This window comes from Lissotriton vulgaris, chromosome 3_2 (assembly GCF_964263255.1).
Source record: "Lissotriton vulgaris chromosome 3_2, aLisVul1.2, whole genome shotgun sequence".
NCBI lineage: Eukaryota > Metazoa > Chordata > Amphibia > Caudata > Salamandridae > Lissotriton > Lissotriton vulgaris.
Window position 1 is genome coordinate 227,447,816 of NC_141690.1, and position 24,809 is coordinate 227,472,624.

The 24,809-nt window shown below is 49.9% G+C and overlaps 1 protein-coding gene across 1 annotated transcript in view; it reads left to right on the plus strand.

Moving 5' to 3' along the window:
- KDM3A (lysine demethylase 3A) overlaps positions 1–24,809 on the plus strand; it is a 335,469-nt gene that overhangs the window by 248,357 nt on the left and 62,303 nt on the right. The window contains exon 19 of the mRNA XM_086964259.1: positions 16,997–17,168. Coding sequence (XP_086820385.1) covers positions 16,997–17,168 — 172 coding nt within the window. The remainder of the gene's footprint in view (positions 1–16,996; positions 17,169–24,809) is intronic.

The window sequence follows — 24,809 nt, forward strand, 5'->3', positions numbered from 1 at the left end:
ACGACATAAGCACATTCCAGGAGGTTCTCCTGAGGGGGGCTGCGAAATTGGGTATCACAGTGACTGCTCCAACACCTACGACGTCCGTGATATTCGAAACGCTTCACAAGAAGCATTTGTCTCGCCCTCTTCTACCACTAGTACCTGGACTGGTAGAACCTGCAGAGGAGCTGTTCCTCACTCCAGCGGTGGTGAAGGCATCTCCCTCCCGGTCCCGGATTCGGACCCGGCCTTTCTGAGGATAGATCCGGTCCCTGACTCTGTGATGGTGACGGCGGCCAGGAAGTTACACTCTACCTCCCCGTCCTCCACTGTGCCTCCAGATAAAGAAAGTCGATGGATCGACTCGGCTGGAAGGAAGGCTTGTGGGACTGCGTCTACGGCCATGAAGGCGTCCAACGATGCGGCGCTGCTAGGCCGCTATGACCGGGCTCTGTGGGACTCTCTGCAACAGTTCATGGTTACTGTCATGGGATCAATCAGCAGCGCCATGCTTGGCTCAGGCTCACGTCACTCAAGCCGGAGGCCCAGCAGCGGGTGGCCAATCTGCCTTTTTCCGGGGAGAACTTGTTCGGAAAACACACAGATGACGAGATGGCCCGCATGAAGGCATAGGCGGAGACCCTTACGGCTGTGGGCTTGGAGAAGCCAAAAGAAAAGAAGTCCTACCGCCCGTTCCAAAGGCGGTTCGGTGCACAGGGGAGAGGACGAGGGCAGTCTTCGGGGCAGCAGCAACAACAGCAGGAGTTCCGGAGACCCTTCCAGAAGCGCCAGAAGGGTAGAGGGGGACAGCAGTCCTCTACAGCGAACAAGGGCCCGGCCGAGTCGCGACCCTGAGCTGTTACTTCCCCTTCATCCCTTACCCGCTCTGGTGGGGGGAAGCGTTCAATTTTTTCTGGCAGAGTGGAGAAAAATTACTCGGGACAAGTGGGTGCTGAATATTGTTTGCAATGGATACAGTCTTCGGTTCATCAGCCCGCCTCCAGCGATCCCTCCGGTCAGCTCACAGTATCAACTGCGCGAGCTCCAGGCGGAGGCTGATATCCTGTTGAGGAAAAGGGCGATAGAAGACGTACCTCTGTCTCAAAGAGGAAGAGGTCTGTACTCCCGGTTCTTCCTGGTTCGCAAGGACAAGAACGAGTTCAGGCCCATTCTGGACTTAAGACGGGCAAACAAGTGGATTCGCAGAGAAGTTTTGCATGCTGTCGTTGCATCAGATTTATCCTCAGTTGCAACAGGGAGACTGGCTTTGTGCAATAGACCTACAGGATGCGTACTTCCATGTGCCCATTACATGTAAACACAGGAAGTTTCTGCGATTTCAAGTCGGCACCAATCATTATCAGTACACAGTACTGCCATTCGGGCTGAAATCTGCGCCCAGAACATTCTCTAAGTGTATAGCAGTGGTAGCGGCACACCCAAGGAAGAACAAGGAGTTTGTCTACCCGTACCTGGTCGATTGGTTGATCAAGGCCTCCTCCTTCTCGGAAGCTCAAGCACACTTCCAGAAGGCGTGCGTTCTCTTGAACAAGTTGGGGTTGCACATCAACATGTCCAAGTCTCTCCCGATCCCGGTCCAGTGCATTCAGTACTTGGGAGCCACCATCAATACGCTGTCAGCAAGCGTGTCTCCTTCGGAGGAGCAACGGCTATCGATCCTTCGGAAGGCTCAGGCTCTTATGACCGCTCCATCTACAACGGTGAGGACGGTGTCTTCTCTACTGGGGTCGATGGCCTCTTGTATCTTCCTCACTCCTCATGCACGGCTGCACATGAGACCTCTGCAGGAGTGCTTGGAGGACCAGTGGGAGCAGAGGAAAGGATCTTGGGACGACAAGATACGACTATCTCGGCATGCTCTTCAGTCTCTGAAGTGGTGGTGTTCAGCCAAGAATCTCCTCAGAGGCGTTCCCTTCCACAAGGACATTCCCACTCAGACTATCGTGACGGATGCTTCTCTACACGGCTGGGGAGCGCATTCGGAGACTTACAGATTCAAGGAACGTGGTCCCCGATGGAGTCCACTTACCATATCAACTTCCGGGAACTCGGAGCTGTTCACTTGGCACTGAAGGCCTTTCATCCGTCCTTCCAGACCAACTCTCTGCTTGTACAGACGGACAATACGACCACGATGTATTACCTCATCAAGCAGGGGGGCTTGAGATCATGCACCCTGTCACAGGAGGCGCAGACGATCTGGCACTGGCTCCTGGCCAGGGGATTGACGATAATGGCTACCCATCTACCAGGTGTGCAGAATGTTCAGGCAGACGCACTGAGCAGACTGATTCAGGAAAACCACGAATGGTTCATAAACGACGAAGTACTAGGAGAAGTCTTCGAAAGGTGGGGGAGTCCAGACGTAGATCTGTTCGCCACCGCCGAAAACAGCAAATGCCGAGACTTCGCCTCCAGGTACTACCAGCAAGGGACGCTGGGGAATGCGCTATGGATCAACTGGTCGAACAGCTTTCTGTACACTTTTCCACCCATTCCCCTGATTCCAGCGGTGCTCATCAAGCTGTCCCAGTCCAGGGCACTGATGATCCTGATTGCCCCGGAATGGCCCAGGCAGTGGTGGTTCACGGACCTGCTTCACCGGTCTCTCCTTCCGCACATACGGCTGCCGTGCAGGCCGGACCTTCTCACAAAGTTCGGGGGGAAGATGTTGCACCCCAACCTCTCGTCTTTGAGTTTGGCGGCATGGCTCCTGAGATAGTGCAATATGGCCATCGGAATCTGCCCGAAGATTGCATGGACATTCTGAAGGAGTCTAAGCGACCTTCCACTCGGACGTTCTATGCTTACAAGTGGAAGAAGTTTTGTATCTGGTGTGAGTCTAAGAACTATGACCCGACAACGTGCAAGGAAGACGTCATCCTTCCTTACCTTCTACATTTAGCGCGGTCTGGCCTTAATGTTCATTCCATTAAGGTTCATCTCGCTGCATTGACTGCCTACAGGAAATGCCCTTCACAGACTTCCTTTTTCCAGATTCCTGTGATCAAAGATTTCTCGGAAGGCTTGAAGAAAGTATTCCCTCCTGTCCGGCTTCCTTCGCCTTCATGGGAATTGAATGTGGTGCTGTCCAGATTGATGAAGGAGCCTTTTGAACCTATTCATAAGGCTTTGTTGCAGCACCTGTCCTGGAAGGCAGCGTTCCTCGTGGCCATTACATCGGCCCGCAGGGTGAGTGAAATTCAGGCGTTGTGTTGCCAAGAACCTAATACTGTATTTCATGCTGCTAAGGTTATGTGTACTCACCCTAAATTTCTTCCCAAGGTTATTTCTGATTTTCATGTCAACCAGACTATACCTTTGCCTACGTTTTTTCAGAATCCTTCATCTCCAGCGGAAAGGTCCTTACATTCCCTGGATGTTAGGAGGGTGTTGAAATGTTATCTGGATACTACCAAAGATATTCGTAGGTCAGACCAATTGTTCATCAATTATGGATCAGTCAGGACGGGTCTTGCTACCTCTAAGCAGTCCATCTCTAGGTGGATAGTGTCCTGCATACAACTGTGTTACCAGAAAGCTAATAAGACCATAAGGCTCATTCCAACAGGGGCAAAGCTGCTACGACGGCTTTGCTCCGTAATGATCCTATTGCAGAAATCTGCAAGGCCGCCACTTGGAAGTCGGTCCATAACTTTGCTAAGCATTACTGTCTGGACACAGATGCCAGGGCAGACGCTCAGGTTGGGCAGGCTTCGCTGCGAAATCTGTTCGCACAATAGTGGTGTTATTTCTCGTTTCTCCACCGCCGCTTTGGTGTGGGGATGGGCTTGCCATTCTATTCACTAGATTATGACTATACACAGAGATCCCCTACTACAGAAGGAGTAGTTTCTGTCCTGTAACTCCAGTTCTGTACTAGGGGTATCTCTGTTATAGTCATAAGCGCCCGCCCTCGCCCCGGTGGAGAGAGATATTCATGTAAGGAATGCTACAGGTCTGGCGTGTTACGCCTTCAAAAAGAACTGAAAGTAAAAGGGACCTGCAGGGCATTCTGGATTACTGTGAAGTTCTGGAAAGTTCTCTTAAAGGCACAGTATCCTGTTTTGAGCCACATAATGGCAGCCTATGGGGCTTGTCTGTCCAGGTCTTCCTCTCTATCATTCCAGAGGGTTTTTGCTGCTGAGGCAAGGGAAATCTGGATAGACTTTGCTGTTTGTGAATTTTTGGTGGAATTTCTAGTTGAAGTACTGGACAGTGTAGCCTGGTTATAGGCTGCATTATCTGTCATTAAATTTTCTCTTAAGTGTCTGTGCAGTTCTGCATCTTTTCGACACTTTAAGAGATTATTTTTGATTGCTCCGGGGTCCACGCACATGGGCATAATCACTAGATTATGACTATGTTCGAGGCATGTGGGCTGCTGAATTCATATCTGTGCATAGATCGCCGCCTAGTGTTAGGTCCGGATGATTGCACATTGTGGTCCTGGAAGAGTCTTCGAAGTATCACGAGATAGGTGGCTCCTCCCCTGGACTACAGTGCGCATGGGCATCCTCTCCATCCTCGGATTGTTATTTTCCGCCATTGGGTTCGGATGTTACTATCTTAGCTCGAATTAGGAAAACTTTCTACAAAGCCAAAAGGCTTTCGACAACGTCGGTATAGTTTAGTTTGGTACCGATAACTTTGCTTCGAAGGGACATCGAGGAATCAGACGCTTTTCTTCCACACTCAACCTGATCTTCGGTCTACGATGGAAAGGAGCCCATTCAAGAGGTGTCCACTTTGCAATGCAAAATACCCGCACATCGATGTCCACCCGGTGTGCAACAAGTGCCTGTCCCTGGATCTCAACGAAGCCAACTGTATGGCCTGTGCCCGGTTCAGGTCGAAGAAAACTTCGTGTTCGGCGCGTGGCTCGATTAGAGTCGCAGAGATCGGCGCCTAATCCAGAAAACATCTTCGGAACCGAAGACGAAGAGGTCGTTGATCTGGAGGATCAGGAAGAACACTCTGATCCTGTTTCGGAGCATGACTCTGAGTATGACGCCGAAGTTGAAGAAATATTGGAAGAAGAAGAAAACGTTGTCGATAAGGTAGGAGACGACGCAGAGGCCCTTGGGGCCGTAGAAGATAGCTCAGGCGAGGAGCTAAGCCGAACCGTCGACACGGGTGCCGACTATGAAGCACTCGATAAGGCTCAGGTCGAGGGATCGCCACAAGGCCTTACCCGAGATCTACCGACTCGTTCTACAGCCCCGCATAAAGGCCCGGCTACTAACATATATATATATGGAGCCATCGGTATCGAAACTGCCATCGGTCGATCCAAAGAAATCGAAACCGAAAGCATCACTGCCAAAACCGAAACCAAAAGCGCAGCTGACTCGTCGGTTCCAAGGCCTCAAACCCCTCAGAGCCTTCGATACCGAGAAGTTCAGAAAGGTCATCGACGCGAAGGTTAGGGCACCGAGGACCAAAGTCAAGGCTGTCGAACCAACGACGTCGGCGCCGAAGAGAGCTGTTACAGACAAAAGGCTCGAACCAAGAGAGGGGGTCGATCCTCTGACGAGGCCTGCGGCCAAGACAAAGACTGGCTCCAAGGACCCTGTTGAGTCGACGCAGCCGACCCATTCGTATCCAAAGAGGTGTGGAGTCACTCCAACGCATCAGAGAAAAGGCTACGACGGTCTGGCCTAAAAAGGCACCAACCCCGAAGTTGGTCGGAAACATTCAGACCGCATCGACACCAATCAAATTTGGGTTGCCACCGATGGTGCGACCGAAGATGTTCGAACCAAAAAAGGGTATCGGAGCCATTAAAGAAGTGTCGATGGGACTGGGGGCTACAGTGGAGCCTGAAGAACAGGAGTCGAGGCAGTTCATAGACTCGGACACTGGTAGACTGTCCATGTGTAAAAGGAAAATAATACCAGAAACACCCATGGAATCATATAAGATTCCATTAAAGAAGAGGGATTCAACCACATCTCCAGCTCTTGTGGAACCTCTTCAACCCTATGGACAAGAACCTCAGTCTTTTTCACCCACATACTCAGATGTGGATGCAGGGGATGACGAAAATGAGGATGACACTTATCATGTGGACACTGATCCCGATGATCAGAACCAACCATGGGCAGACCCAGCTGACCCAAGGGATCCGCAGAATGCCCCTGACACACATGCATACAATGTGAAAACATCTCCTACTGAGGACACTACTGCCTTTAACGCCCTTATTGAAAGCGCGGCAAGTAACCATTGTAGGAAGGTGGATACCTGACTCTGATTACCCCCAACTTTTTGCCTGGTGTTTTGCTGGTTTTTCGACTTAGTTGACCTGGGACCCTGCTATTCAGGGCCCCAGACCTACTGCTCTCTCTGTAAAATGGATTCCATGTACCTTAGGTACATATCTAATTGGATACTGAGTCACCTTATCAGTCCCTGTACAGTATACCTTAGGTATCCAGGGCATAGGTGTACCCAGGGCCTACCAGGGGCTGCAGCATGTATTATGCCACCCCTGGCTGGCCATCTAAATCTGACACAACTGGCTGCACGACAGCTGGGGCAAGGTGGTGTAAACACCCTTTGCTTTAGATATAGTATTCCTATATCTAACCCTAAAATGGGCACATGTGTTCCTATCAGTCACTCCTATGGCAGGCCTTAACAATCCTGAAGGCAGAGTGCTGCTCTGGCATGAGCTGAGCCCGTCTGCAGCTTGCGGAACCAAGTCCTAATAGCTGCTCTATGATAACGCGTACCATATACTCTTAAGTGCATTATAATCCTCGCGGTTATTTGCTATCTTTGGTATCGCTTTATCAAAACATGTCGAGTAAGGTGTCATACGAATTGGAATACTAACCCCTCGCCAATTCTGGCGACGGGTTAGCATTCCACCCTCCTAGAGGGACACGACATGTATGTAACTGTGAACCCCGGTTAAAGTTAACTCGAGCCTCAGCATCACAAAATGGATGCTGCCACCACAGACACAAGTCTGACCTCCTGCTGCTGGGAGTCCTTCCAGCGAGGAGAGCTTGGACAAAGGGTTTCCTGTCAGGGGCGGTGCTAGCACCATCCCAGACAGGGTTTTGTGTATCCCAGGTAGGCAGGGCTGAGGAGGAAGGTGACTGCAAGTGGCACCCCGGTGCTCACTATGCATCTGCCGGTTTGAACCAGTTCCAGGGGCACACCAGCCCCTGAGCTGGGGAAAGTCCGGACAAGGGAGAGGGGTGTAACCACCCCCCTCCTGGTCCCACCCATGGGCAGGACCTAGTCGCGTGCCAGCCCCTTTCTTTAGTATAAAGGTAGGAGCAGGCCCCCTTCCCAAATTAGATAATTCTGAATCTTGATGACTTTCCACGAAAGAACTCTTGAACCTTTCTGAAGACTTCCCCTTGTGGCTAAGGAGTACCCACCCTGCACCCGCAGGCACCCTCTAAGCATCGCGGTTTGCTGTAAGTCCATCCTCTGGATCAAGACTGCCCAGCTCGACGAGACCCGGATTCCCTGGCATCTCTGACCTCTACCTGCATCATCAGCCCAGCTGAGATTCGTGGGTGTGACGAGACCTGAAGGGACCGGCCATCTTCAAAACTGCACGATGCTTAACCAGCACGACCGCCGAGGGATCCTCGAGTGAGTGCTTTGGTGGTTTGAGAAGCCCCAACCCTAAGCAGCTCCAGCACCGAAGTCCAGCCTCCCAGCATCCACAAGTTCTGCGTGGGGCCCTTCTGCTCTTTGCTGCTCACCGCGTTGTCCGGTCACTTGCCTGCTGGCTAGTGGCCCTCCTGACGACGTACCACGACGATTACACTGCTGGCCTGGTTGCTCGAGACTGGCCCTTGCTCCCCTCCTTGTCCACTCCAGACGCCATCTTGAGTCCACCGCGTGGGCTTGACTTTGCGAAGGCTTGTTGCTCCAATCCTGGTTTCAGCAGCGCCGACAGCAGACACCTTCGTGGGACAGCTCGCACCTCCATCCTGGTCGCCGACAACGCCTCCTGGTCCGAGCGACTGCAGAGCCCAGCGTCGCCCACTCACCTGGTCGAGGTGACTTCATCCGGTGCCATCCTGATGCCCATCTGATCACTGGCTAGTGATTAAGAACTGAGTCCCCTCTGCTTTCAGGTCGTCTCCATCATCGATCCAGGCTTGGATCACTCCGGACATCATCACTGGTCGCCTGCCAGCAACTTCTTCTTTCAGACTCCATAGACTGTAACGAGGATTCCCGACGTCTTTTGAACCCTATGCAGCCGCAGCCCCTGGGCTAGGTAACTTGAGCATTTCGGTGCTCCAACGTAGGTTCACTAAGTGTCCAGATCTTTTTTCGTTTTCAGCCTAACTAGTCGGATTCGTCCGATAACACTAACTTTACGAAATCTAGCATCCATAGACTTTGTCACGCATCTCGCGTGAGAGTGCACACTCTGCACCCGATCCCCCTAGGTCTCCTGCTCCTAACCTGAAGGTTCAGTAGTGTAGTCCTAGCGATCCAAAAGCCTCTGGATCTTGTTACTTACCTGCTAGTATTTCGCATTCCACTTTTGTAGTATGTGGTTTTTCGTGCCCCTCGGGCATTTGTGTAAATTGTGCAACTTGAAGTATTTTCTTAAGAGTTTTGTTGTGTGCTTAGCTCCCTGACTCATAAAGAGATCAGGGTAGACTTGTTATAAATAAATATCCTTTTATTTTCATAACTCTTGTGTGGTGTCCTTTCACTTGGTGTTCAAGGGGTATATGTGATGGTATAACAGCTGGCTTAACACGCCCTCTATAGTTTAGCCCGAAGACTGCTCGTATCCACGCTACTAGGATAGCTGGTCTATAAGGTTGACTTACAACCAATCATCAATAAGGGTTGTCTGGACTGATACATAGTGATCACTATAAAAGTGAGCACTGCATATCAGGCCAACTTCTCACATTGGTGAGCAGCGGTTGGGATTTGAGCTTGCTGTTGTTTTACCACACGTATCCTAAGAATATCTTTGTGAAAGATCACATAAGTTAAGGTACATATAACTTAGCTTAGAATACTCTGAGTTCTACTGAACCAGCTGTTGTAGTTTAACAAGGCTTAGCACACCTTGACTACTACTCTTAGCAAGGGATCAGTAGGCAAACAAATAGTGTAGGTAGGTGCATCACTTACACCACACTAGAAGCATGTCTAACCTCGGAGAGTCTTCAGAGACCCCTCTCGTGGTTGTGGACCCTCCACAGGTCCCTTCCAGATATGCTGCTCTTAGCTTCCAGGAGATGAGACAAATCTGTACATCCAGGAAGCTAAAACAGGGTTCAACCCCTACCATTCCTTTTCTGATTGGTCTCTTAGAGACTTATGATGCCAGGAGGTCTGCCAACACAGATCCTTCTCATCCAGATGGGAATATGCCCCCCTTACAGGGTCCCTTTGAGAACCATGACCATCCCCTCCAGGAGGCAGATGATGCGGAGGATGAGGATGAGTTGTCAGGGGAGGAGGCAGACAAAGGTCAGGTAGAAGTCAGTAGACTCACTAGGACCAACTTAAGTAGGCATGAGAATGGACTTGGGGGACCCCCAGGGCCACTCTCAGGCCAGCTTAACATTGGGAATGGACGAGTTAGGTCTCTGTCTAGAGGCTCTAACAGATCCATTCGAACCAATGGCTCTCAGACCTCTTCTCATAGAGGGAGGTCATCCCCTAAGAGAAGGGAGCATGAAGCTAAGATGAGGGAAGCCAATCTGAGGATTGAAAGGGAAGAACTTGCCCTGGCCAAAGAGAGGCTTGCCTTTGCTAGAGAGCAAAAGTTAAGTGGGTTAGATCTCACTGGTGGCAGCATTCTCCCCAGAGAAAAAGACAGGAGTTTAGACACTAGACACCTGAGTAAGATAGTGCCCCCCTTTAAACAAGGGGATGATATCCACAAATGGAGAGGGCCTGCACTGTACAGTGTGTCCCCCAGAGTCAGTGGGCAGCTATCTTGTGGCTCTCCTTTGAAGGTAAAGGTAGAGACAAGCTCCTCACTACTAGAGCTGAGGATGCTAATAATTACCAAGTCCTGAAGAATACACTGATAGATGGGTTTGGCCTAACCACTGAGCAGTACAGGTTGCTGTTCAGCCATACCCAGAAAACTCAGTCTCGGGATTGGTCTGACTTTGTAGATTGTGCCACTAAGGCTTTGGAGGGCTGGTTGCTTGGCAGTAAGGTTACTGATTATACAGGATTGTACAATCTGATCATGAGGGAACAGATTTTAAACAATTGTCAGAACCAGTTGTTGCATCAGCACCTTGTTGACTCAGATCTGACCTCTCCCCAAGAATTGGGAAAGAAGGCAGACAGATGGGTCAGAACAAGGGTTAAGCAAAACCAGGGCCAGAACCAGGGTGGTCAGAAGAAAGCAGACCAGAAGGGTAAAGATACCAAAGGTGAACAAAATGACCAGAAGTCTTCAACAGGTCCCCAACAAACCAAAGAGGGTGGGGGGGTCAGGCTTCCCAGAAGAAGAAGACTCAAGAAGGCCAGTCAAAAAGGTGGTGCCAATACTGTAAAAGTAAAACTCACTGGTTTAGTGAGTGCACCAAGAAAGTAGGGCAAACTCCTGCCACTGCAGCCCCTAAGGCAACTGCACCCCCTAGTACAGTCAGCAGTGGTAGTGCACCTCCCAAGGGATTAGTTGGGTTAACCTTGGGTTCTGAGGGGTATGACAACTTAGTTGGCACACTCACTCAGGCTGTCCTTGTCTGTACAGGGGATGTGGATATATCCCCTGATGTCAGTCCCAATACTTTGGGCAAATACAGGCAGATACCTTTGATAAATGGCAAAATGGCTCAGGCCTATAGGGACACTTGTGCCAGTGTCACCATGGTGACACCTAACTTTGTGGACCCTGGACAGATCATGCCAGGTACAGATTTCCTGGTGACCAATGCCAGCAACGTCACTACCAGTCATAGTATGGCGATTGTTGCTTTCTCCTGGGGAGGGGTAAATGGCCAAAAGAAGGTTGTAGTTAGTTCAGACCTCCCAGTGGATTGTTTGTTGGGCAATGATTTGGAGTCATCACAATGGTCAGAAGTGGAGCAGAGGACTCACATGGAGATGTTAGGCTTGCCAGCACATGTGCTTGCTGTGACTAGGTCACAGGCCAGAAAATGCCCCACTGAACAGGTGCTGGATCCTGGAACAATGGACCAGACACCTTCCAAGAAGAAAAGCAGTAGGGTTAAGGCATTGCCTTCCCCCTTGCCCCAGGTTGAGGATCAAGTCTCAGAGGAGGCTGAGCTACAGGAATTGAGGGAAACGGAGCCTAAGGAATTTGAACTTGATCAAGTTGAATTTCTGGGCTCAGGGGGACCCTCAAGAGAAGACCTGGGGAAGGAACAGTTAGACTGCCCTTCTCTTGAACCCCTCAGACAGCAGGCTGCTGCTGAGGCTGCAGGGAACGCCACAGGTGCCCACAAGGTATACTGGGAAGATGGACTCCTATACTCTGAGTCAAGAGACCCCAAGCCTGGTGCAACCAGGAGGCTGGTCATCCCCTTGTCTCTGAGAGGTTTCCTTCTCACCTTGGCCCATGAGATTCCCCTTGCAGGTCACTTAGGCCAGAACAAGACTTGGGACAGAATTGTCTCACACTTTCACTGGCCTCACATGAATGAAGATACCAAGGAGTTTTGTCGCTCCTGTGTCACTTGCCAAGCCAGTGGTAAGTCAGGTGGCACAACAAAGGCCCCCCTTATACCAATGCCTGTGGTGGGGGTACCCTTTGAAAGTGTGGGGATTGACATTGTTGGTCCAATGGAACCCCAGACAGCATCAGGGCACAAGTTTATACTGGTGGTGGTGGACCATGCCACCAGGTATCCTGAAGCTATTCCCCTTAGGACCACTACAGCACCTGTTGTGGCAAGAGCCCTAGTTGGAGTGTTCTCCAGAGTGGGCTTCCCTAAGGAGGTTGTCTCTGACAGAGGTGCAAACTTCATGTCAAGCTACTTAACTGCTATGTGGAAGGAATGTAGTGTCAACTACAAGTTCACTACATCCGATCATCCACAATGCAAGGGGCTTGTTGAAAGGTTCAACAGGACCCTAAAGGGATGATTCATGGACTACCTGAAAAGCTCAGGCGTAGATGGGATGTCCTGATACCCTGCCTTTTATTTGCTTATAGAGAAGTCCCACAGAAGGGGGTTGGCTACAGCCCTTTTGAGCTTTTGTATGGACGTCCTGTAAGAGGACCCCTGTGTTTGGTGAAGGATTGATGGGAGAGACCTCTCAAAGAGCCTGGAACCAGCATAGTGGACTTTGTACTTGGTCTCCGCTCCAGGATGGCTGAGTATATGGTAAAGGCATCTGAAAACCTTAAGGCCAGCCAAGAACTCCAAAAAGCTTGGCATGACCAAAAGGCTGTCCTGACTGTGTATCAGCCTGGACAGAAGGTGTGGGTGCTGGAGCCAGTGGCCCCAGCTGCACTCAAAGACAAATGGTCTGGGCCCCACACAATCCTTGAGCAGAAGGGAGAGGTCACCTACCTGGTGGACCTTGGAACTCCCAGGAGCCCCCACAGGGTGCTTCATGTGAATAGGCTCAAAGCATATGTTGACAGGAAGGACATGAGTTTGCTCATGGCCACAGATGAGGGACAGGAGGAGGAGAGTGACCCTCTCCCAGACCTGCTCACTCAGAATCCTGATGATGGATCAGTAGATGGTGTTGTCTTTTGTGGCAGGTTCTTCAATCCTTCAGACATATGTTCTCTCTAACACCCAGTCAAACCAATTGGTGTACCCATGAGGTTGACACTGGTGACAGCTTGCCAGTCAAGAGTAAAATCTACAGGCAGCCTGTTCATGTTAGAGACTGCATCAAGACAGAGGTGCAGAAAATGTTGGAGTTGGGAGTCATTGAACCCTCAGATAGCCCTTGGGCTAGTCCAGTAGTTCTAGTGCCAAAGCCTCACACCCAGGGTGGTAAGAAAGAGATGAGGTTTTGCGTAGACTACAGAGGTCTCAATGCAGTCACTAAGACAGATGCCCACCCAATACCAAGGGCAGATTAACTTATAGATAGATTGGCTTCTGCCAACTACTTAAGTACATTTGACCTGACAGCTGGGTATTGGCAAATCAGGTTAGCTGAGGATGCCAAGCCCAAGACAGCATATTCAACCCCTGGTGGACATTATCAGTTTGTGGTAATGCCCTTTGGTCTGAAAAATGCACCTGCCACCTTCCAAAGGCTGGTGAATCAAGTTCTCACTGGGCTGGATGACTTCTGTGCAGCATATCTTGATGATATAGCTGTCTTTAGTTCCACCTGGGAGGATCACCTGGTCCACCTGAGGAAAGTGTTAGAGGCACTGCAAGCAGCAGGTCTCACTATCAAGGCCACAAAGTGCCAGATAGGGCAGACACAGGTTGTATACTTGGGCCACCTTGTAGGTGGAGGCCAAGTTCAGCCACTGGAGAGCAAGATACAGTCCATCAGGGACTGGGCTCCTCCAACCACCCAGACTCAGGTTCGAGCTTTCTTGGGCCTGACTGGTTACTACAGAAAGTTTGTCAGAAATTATGGATCAATTGTGACTCCACTTAATGAACTGACAAGTAAAAAGCTGCCAAAGAAAGTTCAGTGGACAGCAGGCTGTCAAAAAGCATTCGATGACCTAAAGCAGGCCCTGTGCACAGCACCTATCCTCAAGAGTCCAGACTACTCCAAACCATTCATTGTCCAAACAGATGCTTCTGAGTTGGGTGTGGGAGCTGTTCTATCTCAACTGAATTTTGATGGTAATGACCAGCCCATTGCTTTTATAAGCAGAAGGTTGACCCCCAGAGAGAAAAATTGGTCAGCTATTGAGAGGGAGGCCTTTGCTGTGGTTTGGGCCCTGAAGAAACTGAGGCCATACTTGTTTGGTACTCATTTCAAGATTCAGACCGACCATAAGCCCCTCTTGTGGCTAAATCAGATGAAGGGTGAAAACCCCAAACTGCTTAGGTGGTCCATTTCCCTACAGGGGATGGATTTTACAGTTGAGCATAGACCTGGCACTGATCATGGCAATGCAGATGGGCTCTCCAGGTATTTCCACTTAGAGCAAGAAGACTCACCTGGTCAAGGTTAGTTTATTGTCCCAATGTTTGGGGGGGGGGGGGGGTCATGTAGGAGAATAGGGCCTGCAATCCTATGATCACCCAGATTTTTTGCTTTTGTTTCACTGGTTTACGACTTACTCTGGCTGTGGGCCTGCTAATCAGACCCACAGCCTAGCTGTTCTCTCACTAAATTGGCACGTGTACCTTAGGTGCATTATCCAATTGGTACTGGGCCACCTTATCAGACCCTGTAACTCAGGGCATAGGTGTACCCAGGGCCTGCAGCATGTATTATGCCACCCCTGGCTGGCCATCTAAATCTGACACAACTGGCTGCACGACAGCTGGGGCAAGGTGGTGTAATCACCCCTTGCTTTAGATATAGTATACCTATATCTAACCCTAAAATGGACACACAGATTCCTATCAGTCACTCCTCTGGCAGGCCTTGACAATCCTGAAGGCAGAGTGCTTGGAATCGTGTGAGATGGTGCTCTGGCATGAGCTGAGCCCGTTTGCAGCTTGCGGAACTAAGTCCTAATAGCTGTTCCATGATAACGCATACCATATACTCTTAAGTGCATTATAATCCTCGCGGTTAAATGCTATCTTTGGTATCGCTTTATCAAAACATGTCGAGTAAGGTGTCATACGAATTGGAATACTAACCCCTCGCCAATTCTGGCGACGGGGTTAGCATTCCACCCTTCTAGAGGGACACGACATGTATGTAACTGTGAACCCCGGTTAAAGTTAACTGAAGCCTCAGCATCACAAAATGGATGCTGCCACCACAGACACAAGTCTGACCCCCTGCAGCTGGGAGTCCTTCCAACGAGGGGAGCTTGGACAAAGGGTTTCCTGTCAGGGGCGGTGCTAGCACCATCCCAGACAGGGTTTTGTGTATCCTGGGTAGGCAGGGCTTTAGAGGAAGGTGACTGCAAGTGGCACCCCGGTGCTCACTATGCATAGGCCGGCTAGAACCAGTTCCAGGGGCACACCAGCCCCTGGCCTGGGGAAAGTCCGGCGTGGGAGAGGGGTGTAACCACCCCCCTTCCTGGTCCCACCCCTAGGGCAGGACCTAGTCTCGTACCCACCCCTTTCTTTAGGATAAAGGCAGGAGCGGGGACCCTTCCAAATTAGATCATCTTTGAATCAAGAAACTACTTTCTACGAAAGGAACTCTCTACTTCTTCTCAATATTTCTCCCTTGTGGCTAAGGAGTAGTCACCCTGCACCCGCAGGCACCATCCAAGAACACTGCGGTTTGCTGCACGTCCTTCCTCCGGAATCCGACCGACCAGCACGACGAGACCCGGCTTCCCTGGCACCTCTGACCTCTACAGCTAAGCTGAGAACCGTAGGTGCGACGAGACCTCGAGGGACCGGCCATCATCAGAACTGCACGACTTCTATCCAGCACGACCGCCGAGGGATCCTCTGGTGAGTGCTTTGGGGTCCGAGAAGCCCCGACCCTGAGCAGCTCCAGCACCGAAGTCCAGCCCCCCAGCATCCACGAGATGTGCGCGGGGCCCTTCTGCTTTTTGCTGCTCACCGCGTTGTCTGGCTACTAGCCCGCTGGCTTGTGGCCTTCCCGACGACGACAACACTGCTGGTCTGGTTGCTCCAGACTGGCTCTTGCTCCCTTCCAAAAGAGGAGCACCCCGGACCCTCCTGGTTCACTCCAGACGCCATTTTAGGTCCACCGCGTGGGCTTGAATTTGCCAAGACTTGTTGCCCCAATCCTGGGTCCAGCGACGTCGACAGCATCAACCATCGTGGGACAGCTCGCACCTCCATCCTGGTCGCCGACAGCGCCTCCTGGTCCATGAGACTGCAGAGCCCAGCGTCGCCCACTCACCTGGTCGAGGTGACTACCATCCGGTGCCATCCTGGTGCCATCTGATCACTGGCTAGTGATTCAGGACTTGGTCCCCTCTGCTTACAGGTGTCTTCCATCTTCGATCCAGGCTTGGATCCACCGAACAGTCTTCACTGGTCGCCTGCCAGCAACTTCTTCTTCAGGCTCCTGGTTCGTCAACGAGGATTCCCGACGTCTTTTCAGACCTATGCAGCCGCAGCCCCTGGGCTAGGTAACTTCGGCATTTCTGTGCCCCAGCATAGCCTCACTATCCAAGGGTCCAGATCCACTTTCGCTTTTGACCTACCTAGTCGGGTTCGCCCGAGAACACTAACTTTGCTTTTACTAGCCTCCATAGACTTTGTCCCGCATCCCGCGTGAGAGTGCACACTCCCACCGAGTCCCTAGGCCTCCTACTAGTAATCTGAAGGTTCAGTAACGTAGTCCTAGCGATTCCAAAGCCTATTAGTCCAGTACTTACCTGCTAGTAATTTCGCATTCCACTTTCATAGTATATGGTTTTTCGCGCCCCTCGGGCAATTGTGTAAATTGTGCAACTTAAAGTATTTTCGTTTTGTTGTGTGCTTAGTACCCTGTCCTCATAAAGAGTACCGGGCTGTGGTGATCTAAATAAATACACTGTTTATTTTCATAACACTTGTGTGGTGTCCTTTCACTTGGTGTTCAAGGGGTATATGTGATGGTATAACAGCTGGCTTAACACGCCTTCTAGAGTTTAGCCCGAAGACTGCTCGTATCCACGCTACTAGGATAGCTGGTCTATAAGGTTGACTTACAACCAATCATCAATAAGGGTTGTCTGGACTGATACATAGTGATCACTAGAATAGTGAGCACTGCATATCAGGCCAACTTCTCACACCTGCCTAACTCAACATTGTGATTTACTCAGCTGTTCCCCATTTTTTTTTAAGCCGACTTTATTCAAATTTCACATTACGTACAAGTGCATCACTCATAGGATCTCACAAAATACATCATAATTACTCTGATGTTCCCCTTGTCTTTTCATTAATATACATTTTTTATTATTGTTAAGCCTGTGATGGTATCTGGGGTGCACCTCAAATTGAATGCAGAGCTCTGGAAACCTGAATCCTTCTGCCGGGAGTTTGGAGATCAGGAAGTCGATCTGGTGAACTGCAGGACCAATGCCCTTATCGGAGGAGCCTTGGTGGGAGAGTTCTGGGAAGGATTTGAAGATATCTCACGTGAGTATAAATAATGTAATCTTTCAGAATTACATGGTTTGATTGTTTATCCCAAGGAACTGTGGGTGTGGTGACAAGATAGTTCTAATTCCCATAACCTACTCCTTTCACACTCCGAGTACTCCTCGCTGATTGTCATATCACCCCCTGCTCTGCAAGTAAGCGTTCTATTTGTGCATAATGTGTTCACACACATATACATTACTCCATTAGGTACTTAAATTGCATTGTTAAAGACTTTCTTGTTTTCTTATTGTTACTATATCAAATGTTTTTGAATTTTCCCATATGTAAAATGTTTTGTGTTTCTGGGCAACGTATTTATTCATTAAAAAGTTTCATCTATCGCTGGCCTGACCCGAGGGTATCAGAGTGCTTCACAATAGTTTTTGAGCAAGAGTCCTACAATAAAGCAGTATTTTACATATAGGTTCGGAAGTCCAAGTGTGCTGAGCAGAATTGAGGTAGTCTGTGTGTCCTGGGATAACCTCAGAGTGCACGTTGTCTTGGGCTGTACCACTTAGGGGCAGGGGGTTAGCAGTTTGGGGTCAAATAGCAGGGACGGTACGTCTTAGAGCTACAATGTCTCAGAGACGGCGAGCAGGAATTTGTGTTTAGATAGCGGCTATCCATTCGAGAGGTAGCGGTTGAGGAAAAGGACTTTTAGGTGTTTTTTGTGAAGGACGAGATAGTCCTGATACCGACTGGGATGGCGTTCCAGATTTTGGGCGCGTTTCCCGCGAAGGACCGTAAATCAGATTTATATTTTGTGTTTTAATCGGGATGAGTAGTAAGGTGCTGGGGCTCCTGATGTTCCATGTCTGACCAGCCCTCTTGTGTTTAGCAGCCAACTACTCAGGTTTTCCTGTGTGCAGGGCTCTGTGCGTGAGGCAGGCAGTTCTGAAACTGGCACGCAATTCGACTGGGAGCCATTTTAGTTCTCCTAGTGCTGGTGAAATGTGATCGTATTTCCTGATTCCAGTGACCATTCTAGCTGCTGCGTTGAGAGTAGTTTTGAGGCCTGAGATTTTGTTGTACCAGTGAGGGTGGCATTCCCATTGTCTAGTCTGGATAGGACCAGTGATTGGGTGGCTTGTTTTAGGTTGTTGGTTGGGATGAATGGTTTTATGTTGTTGAGTAGCTTCAGGTTGACTAAGGCACTCTTTGCGGAGTTCTAATGTGTTTGGCCATGTCGAGTTTTGAGTCTAGGGTAATTCCTAATGATTTCACAGAGTGGGTCAGAGTGTGATTGCTGTTAAGAGCACCCAAAGCTTTTAGCTATTCTGAAATATGAAGGTTTTCTTCTTTGTTGGAGATAAGAAGGATCTCTGTTTTGTCTTGGTTGAGTTTTAAGTGGTTAAGCGACAGCCAATGTTGGATTTCTTTGACATTTAGTCTGTGAATGTCATCTATGCATGAGGTTTCTAGATGGATCTGGGTGTCATCTGCATATATGTGGAAAGGGATGTTGGCATTTTTGAGAAGGGTGGTGAGGGGTTCCATGCATACGTTGAACAGTTGAGGTGAGAGCACTGAACCTTGGGGGATGCCCCTGTTGACAGGGTGTAGGTCGGAGGTAAAGTTTTTCTTTCTTTTTTTATCCTTTGTGAGCGGCTGTGTGAGAAGGACCAGCGTAGGACCACCTAATCGGCACCTACTCTTATTTACAAAACCTTGATGAGAAGTTGGTGATCAACTGTGTCAAAGGCTGCTGATCGGTCTGGGAGAATGAGGAGGCAACATTGGTTGGTATCAAGGGATTTGTGTCTATCGTCTGTGATGTTCACGATCGCTGTATTGGTGCTATAGTCTTTTCTGAAACCCGATTGGTGGGGGTCAAGAAGGTTTTATTTTTTTTAAATATTTTTAATTTCTTTATTGAACAGCGGTACAATCCATTCTTACATATACAAGGATCAATAAACTGTGTGTTGGAGGCACAGAATACTGTACATATATTAAATAATTGTTCAGAGGGATCAGCAAAAGTTAACGTGATGTATATAGTTTTTTTTGCTTAAAGACAACTCAAATTGGTGAAAATGCATTTGAAGGAGTTCAATAACAAAAAGGGAATATGTAACAAAAACCAGAGAAAGAAAAGATAATAAAAGAGAGGAGTAAATATGCAGTACTTATATGCGTATGCGAGAGAGGGGAAGTGGTTCGATCTGTACAATAACAATTTCCTAGAGTCATTTTTGTCATTATAGGACAAATAGCAACACATTATAAATCAAAGCATTCCGCCATGAACACAAGTGTGGGGAAAAAAGTCCTCTTGTGGGAATATAACAGTAATAAATGACCAGCGCGGGGCCTCGGGAACCATCGTGGAGTATGCATCCTTTAAAGTCCACGATACCATGTAAAGGGGCGTGTGGTACAGGCAGTAGCAAAGGTGATATTATTCCATCCACAAAGTGTGTACCCCACTCCCTCCGGTACTATGGAATTGATGGACTGTGACTGTGAGTCCTGGGTAAGTTTTGCAATATACGTGCGATGTGGCCCCCAAATGTCGACTGGGCGGGATGTAACTGGGACCATCGTGGAGTATTCCTCACTGTTGACGTTGTAGTAGGCCATGCTACGAAGTCAGGCCTGGGGGCTTGGTGTGCGCCTGGAGCCCCAAAGTAGTGCAATCTCTCTCTTAGCTAATAAGAATGGCCGCCAGTTTGCGGATGGCGCGTGGAAAGTTTACAACGTATCCCAGTAAAGCTATCTCAGGGGTAGGTGTAAGCTCCAGGCCCAATATGGTCCCCAAAATGCGATGAACCTGCACCCAGTAGTCTTGAAGCAGGGGTCATGTCCAGGAAAGGTGGGAAAAGTCAGCATGTGGGCCTTTGCATTTAGGGCAACAGTGTGGCCTATTAGGGTCGATCTTGTGGGATAAGTCAGGGGTATGATACATCCGTCTCAAAAACTTGAAGTGGATGAGCTTGTGTCTGCTATTAATGGATACCTCCCTGGTGGCCGCACAGCATGCCGCCCATTGGTCATCAGTGATTGAGTTCCCCAGGTCTGTTTCCCATGCGGCCCGCACTGCAGTGTCGGAGGAGGGAAGCGAGGCCAGGCATATTTTATACAACTTAGAGACAACATGTGCTCCTGTTTGACTCTGTATGATGAACGTGAGAGTCGCTGCGTCTTCGGGGGGGAAGTGGAAACGAGCGGAATGCAGATCGAAGCATAGACCGAAGCCTAGTCAGTATGAAAGAATCCATAAATGATCGCTCAGCAAAGCGCTGATCATCCGTCACGGAAAAGACATGTCCGTCCGGGAACAGATCCCCGATCGTGTGTAACTTATATTTGGCTAATGTGCGCTGAACCACAGACTCAACAGTGATCGGGAGCCAGTGGGCATTAGGCAATGGAAGAGCCGAGGAATACAAGACTTCAATCTGTAGTAACCTACGCAGTTTTTCCCATGCCCAACAGGTGGTGGAGACGGTTTGTATGTCCTGTGGGTCCTGAGGAAACCCCTTAGGGAGAACGGAATGAAGCGGAACAAGGGACACCAGGTCCGCCTCAGGTTTCAGATACAAAATTCTGGCATCTGGATGGAACCAGGGATAGGCATATGAGCATTGCATGACCAGATAATAAAGATAAGTTGGGGACACCGAAGCCACCCCTTTCATAAGGGAGTGTTAGGGTACGCCAGGAAACCCGAGGATTTCTATCACCCCACACCAGACGCAACAATAAGGAGCGGAGTTGCGTGAAAAAAATCTTGGTGAGGACGCCCAGAATAAGGTTGTCTGAGAGCGGTGGGCAATCAGGTGGGACAGGTGTTCATTGAAAGTAGTGGTGTTTCCTGGGGGTGGTAAATAAGGTGGCAGATAAATGTTTTGTTGTTGCTAGTGTTGATGTTGGCCGTTAGGCACTCAAAGGAGTTGTAGATGAAGGAGTCTATTTCCGTCACGGAAATATTGTGTTCGAGACATATGAGCTGCAGATCACACACTATACATAGATCGCCATCTTGTGTTGGGCCCGGATGTTTGCACTTGCTCTCATCCAGGAGATACTTATCAATAGTCCTAATCTATGAATAATCCCCGCCCCTGATCCCGGAGCATATAGAAAATATATATAAATATATATATGTGTGTGTGTGTGTGTGTGTGTATATATACATATATTTGCCAGTTGGGAAATGTGTTCGGCTATATATATATATATATATATATATATATATATATATATATATATATATATAGCCGAACACATTTCCCAACTGGCAAATATGCCGCAAAATTACATGAATTAGCATTAATGTATGTGTCTTGTAAAGCGCACTGCTGCCCTGAGGCGTCGTGGCGCTGTAGACCGCTGGGGAACCCGTCCTTGCTATCCCTGTGAGATGGTCCCTACTGGGTATCTCCAAGGTGAAACCAGGCATCCCGGCGAATGTGGGGGCCGTTGTAGAGATGAGGCAAGCTAATGCCCAGAGTTGCCGAGTGTGATCCCTGGTTAGAGTAGACACAGAGGCGAGAATTATCGAGTCCGCAGACCCTGGTCCACGACCCTGCTGCGTCGAGAATTGAACTCTGGTCCCGGGCCTTTCGCTGCTTCCGGGTCTGCCGCCTCTAACCAGTGAGCCACACCACTCCACACAGTAGTACTCTCCCAACCCCTAAGGAAGAAAGAGCAGTAAACATTTGCATACAACAATGCTTTATTGCCATAGGAAAACCTGTAATTGTAGGCATTTGCCAGTAGGCTGCAGTAGAGTATAAAGAAACCAAGAAAGACTGACACCTTGCCTTTAAGGCATTAGAGTTGGGGTATCGTGCCTTTAAGACCTGAAGGCGACTCCCTGCTCCCATGATGCACCACAGGTGGCAGTTGGGTCAGTTCTTTTTGGAGGTGCATGACACCTGAATAGATCCGAAGTCATCTTTTGTAACTTTATGATCTTGCTCGTCTGGGGAGGTGGGCGGGAGCTTATGACTTTGAGTATACCCCTGGATGAAAACTAGGATTACAGGTAAGTAACTAATCCTTTTTGTCTTGGAAAAGTCTTTGGATGTCACAAGATAGGTGACTCCTCCTTTGGATGAAAGTGCGCATGAGCATCGGCTCCATCTTCAGATTGTCTTTTTCCGCCATCGGCCTCGGATGGGTTTATCATGCTCCAGATCGGTGCCGGTACCGATTCAAATTTCGACGCGTAATCCTTCACCCTTTTCTCCGGTATTGTTTAGATCGCGATCCCTAGTCGACGCGCATCTCTCAAAGTTTGAAGTCCTCGATTCCGGTCGTCTACCAAGGCCTTCGGGCATACCTAGGCCGTTACATCTGGCTCATGGAAAGGACTCCATTTAAAAAGTGTCCTCAATGTGGGTCGAAATTCCCACACACAGATCTTCATCAGGTGTGTAACCTCTGCCTTTCACCGGAGCACGAGGCCAGAGACTGTCCAGCATGTGCCTCCTTCTGCTCCAAGAAGACAATTTGAGATCGTCAAGGTCGAAGAAGTATAGCTCGCTCATCGACATCCATTCCGGACGGCATCTTCCAGGAGGGGAGTCTATGTACCAGAGCAGGAGCAAGTCAAAGAAGGCCTCGTCCACGTCTATGAAGCCGATGACTCTGTTGAAGACATCATTCCTGGGCAGCGGTACTCACGTCGTCCCCTCCCCCCTGCCCCATTCCACCAACTCCCAAAAAGGCTTCGTCACACCTTCACCTTCGGGCTTCCCCGCCCCGCCTATGGGCCCGGCATAGAAGTCAACAACTAAGCCTTCAGACCACGCAAGCTCGAGTATGCCTGCCGTTGGTGCCGAGTGTAGGAAGGTACCTCCTGACTATGGTTGCCCCCAACTTTTTGCCCTGTGTTTTAGCTGTTTTTTGACATAGTCGACCTGGGACCCTGCCAATTAGGACCCCAGGCCTACTGCTCTCTGTCAAATGGATTCCATGTACCTTAGGTACATTTCCAATTGGTACTGGGCCACCTTATCAGACCCTGTAACTCCGGGCATAGGTGTACACAGGGCCTACCAGGGGCTGAAGCATGTATTATGCCACCCCTGGCTGGCCTCCTAAATTTGACAAAACTGGCTGCATGACAGCTGGGGCAAAGTCGTGTAATCACCCTTTGCTGTAGATATAGTATACCTATATCTAACCCTAAAAATGGACACACAGATCCCTATCAGTCACTCCTATGGCAGGCCTTGACAATCCTGAAGGCAGAGTGCTTGGAATCGTGTGAGATGGTGCTCTGGCATGAGCTGAGCCTGTCTGCAGCTTGCGGAACCAAGTCCTAATAGCTGTTCCATGATAACGCATACCATATACTCTTAAGTGCATTATAATCCTCGCGGTTAAATGCTATCTTTGGTATCGCTTTATCAAAACATGTCGAGTAAGGTGTCATACGAATTGGAATACTAACCCCTCGCCAATTCTGGCGACAGGGTTAGCATTCCACCCTTCTAGAGGGACACGACATGTATGTAACTGTGAACCCCGGTTAAAGTTAAACGAAGCCTCAGCTCCACAAAATGGATGCTGCCACCACAGACACAAGTCTGACCCCCTGCAGCTGGGAGTCCTTCCAGCGAGGGGAGCCTGGACAAAGGGTTTCCTGTCAGGGGCGGTGCTAGCAACGTCCCAGACAGGGTTTTGTGTATCCTGGGTAGGCAGGGCTTTACAGGAAGGTGACTGCTGAGTGGCACCCCGGTGCTCACTACGCATAGGCCGGTCAGAACCAGTTCCAGGGGCACACCAGCCCCTGGCCTGGGGAAAGTCCGGCATGGGAGAGGGGTGTAACCACCCCCCTCCTAGTCCCACCCATAGGCAGGACCTAGTCACCGGGTCAGCCCCTTTTCTTAGTATAAAGATAGGAGCGGGCCCCCTGTTCAAATTAGATCATCTTTGGAATCAAGACCCGACTTTCTGCGAAAGGACATCAAGATTTCTTCTTCAAGATTCTCCCTTGTGGCTAAGGAGTAGTCACCCTGCATCCGCAGGCACCATCAAGAACACTGCGGTCTGCTGCAAGTCCTTCCTCAGGAATCCGACGACACAGCTCGACGAGACCCGGCTTCCCTTGCACCTCTGACCTCTACTCACCTCTACAGCCAAGCTGAGAACCGTGAGTGCGACGAGACCTCGAGGGACCGACGACCGCCATGACTGCACGACTTCTTCACAACAAGCCCGCCGAGTGTCCCTCTGGTGAGTGCTTTGTGGTCCGAGAAGCCCCGACCCTGAGCAGCTCCAGCACCGAAGTTCAGCCTCCCAGCATCTCCACGATCTGCGTGGGGCCCTTCTGCTTTTTGCTGCTCACCGCGTTGCTTGGCTACTAGCCCGCTGGCTTGTGGCCTTCTGAACGACGCCCGACGACATCACTGCTGCTGGTCTGGTTGATCCAGACTGGCCCTTGCTCCCTTCCAAGAGAGGAGCACCCCGGACCCTCCTGGTCCACTCCAGACGCCATTTTGAGTCCACCGCGTGGGCTTGAATTTGCCAAGGCTTTGTTGCCCAATCCTGGGTCCAGCGACGCCGACAGCTTCATCCATCGTGGGACAGCTCGCTCCTCCATCCTGGTAGCCGACAACGCCCCCTGGTCCGTGAGATCTGCAGAGCACAGCGTCACCCACTCACCTAGTCGAGGTGACT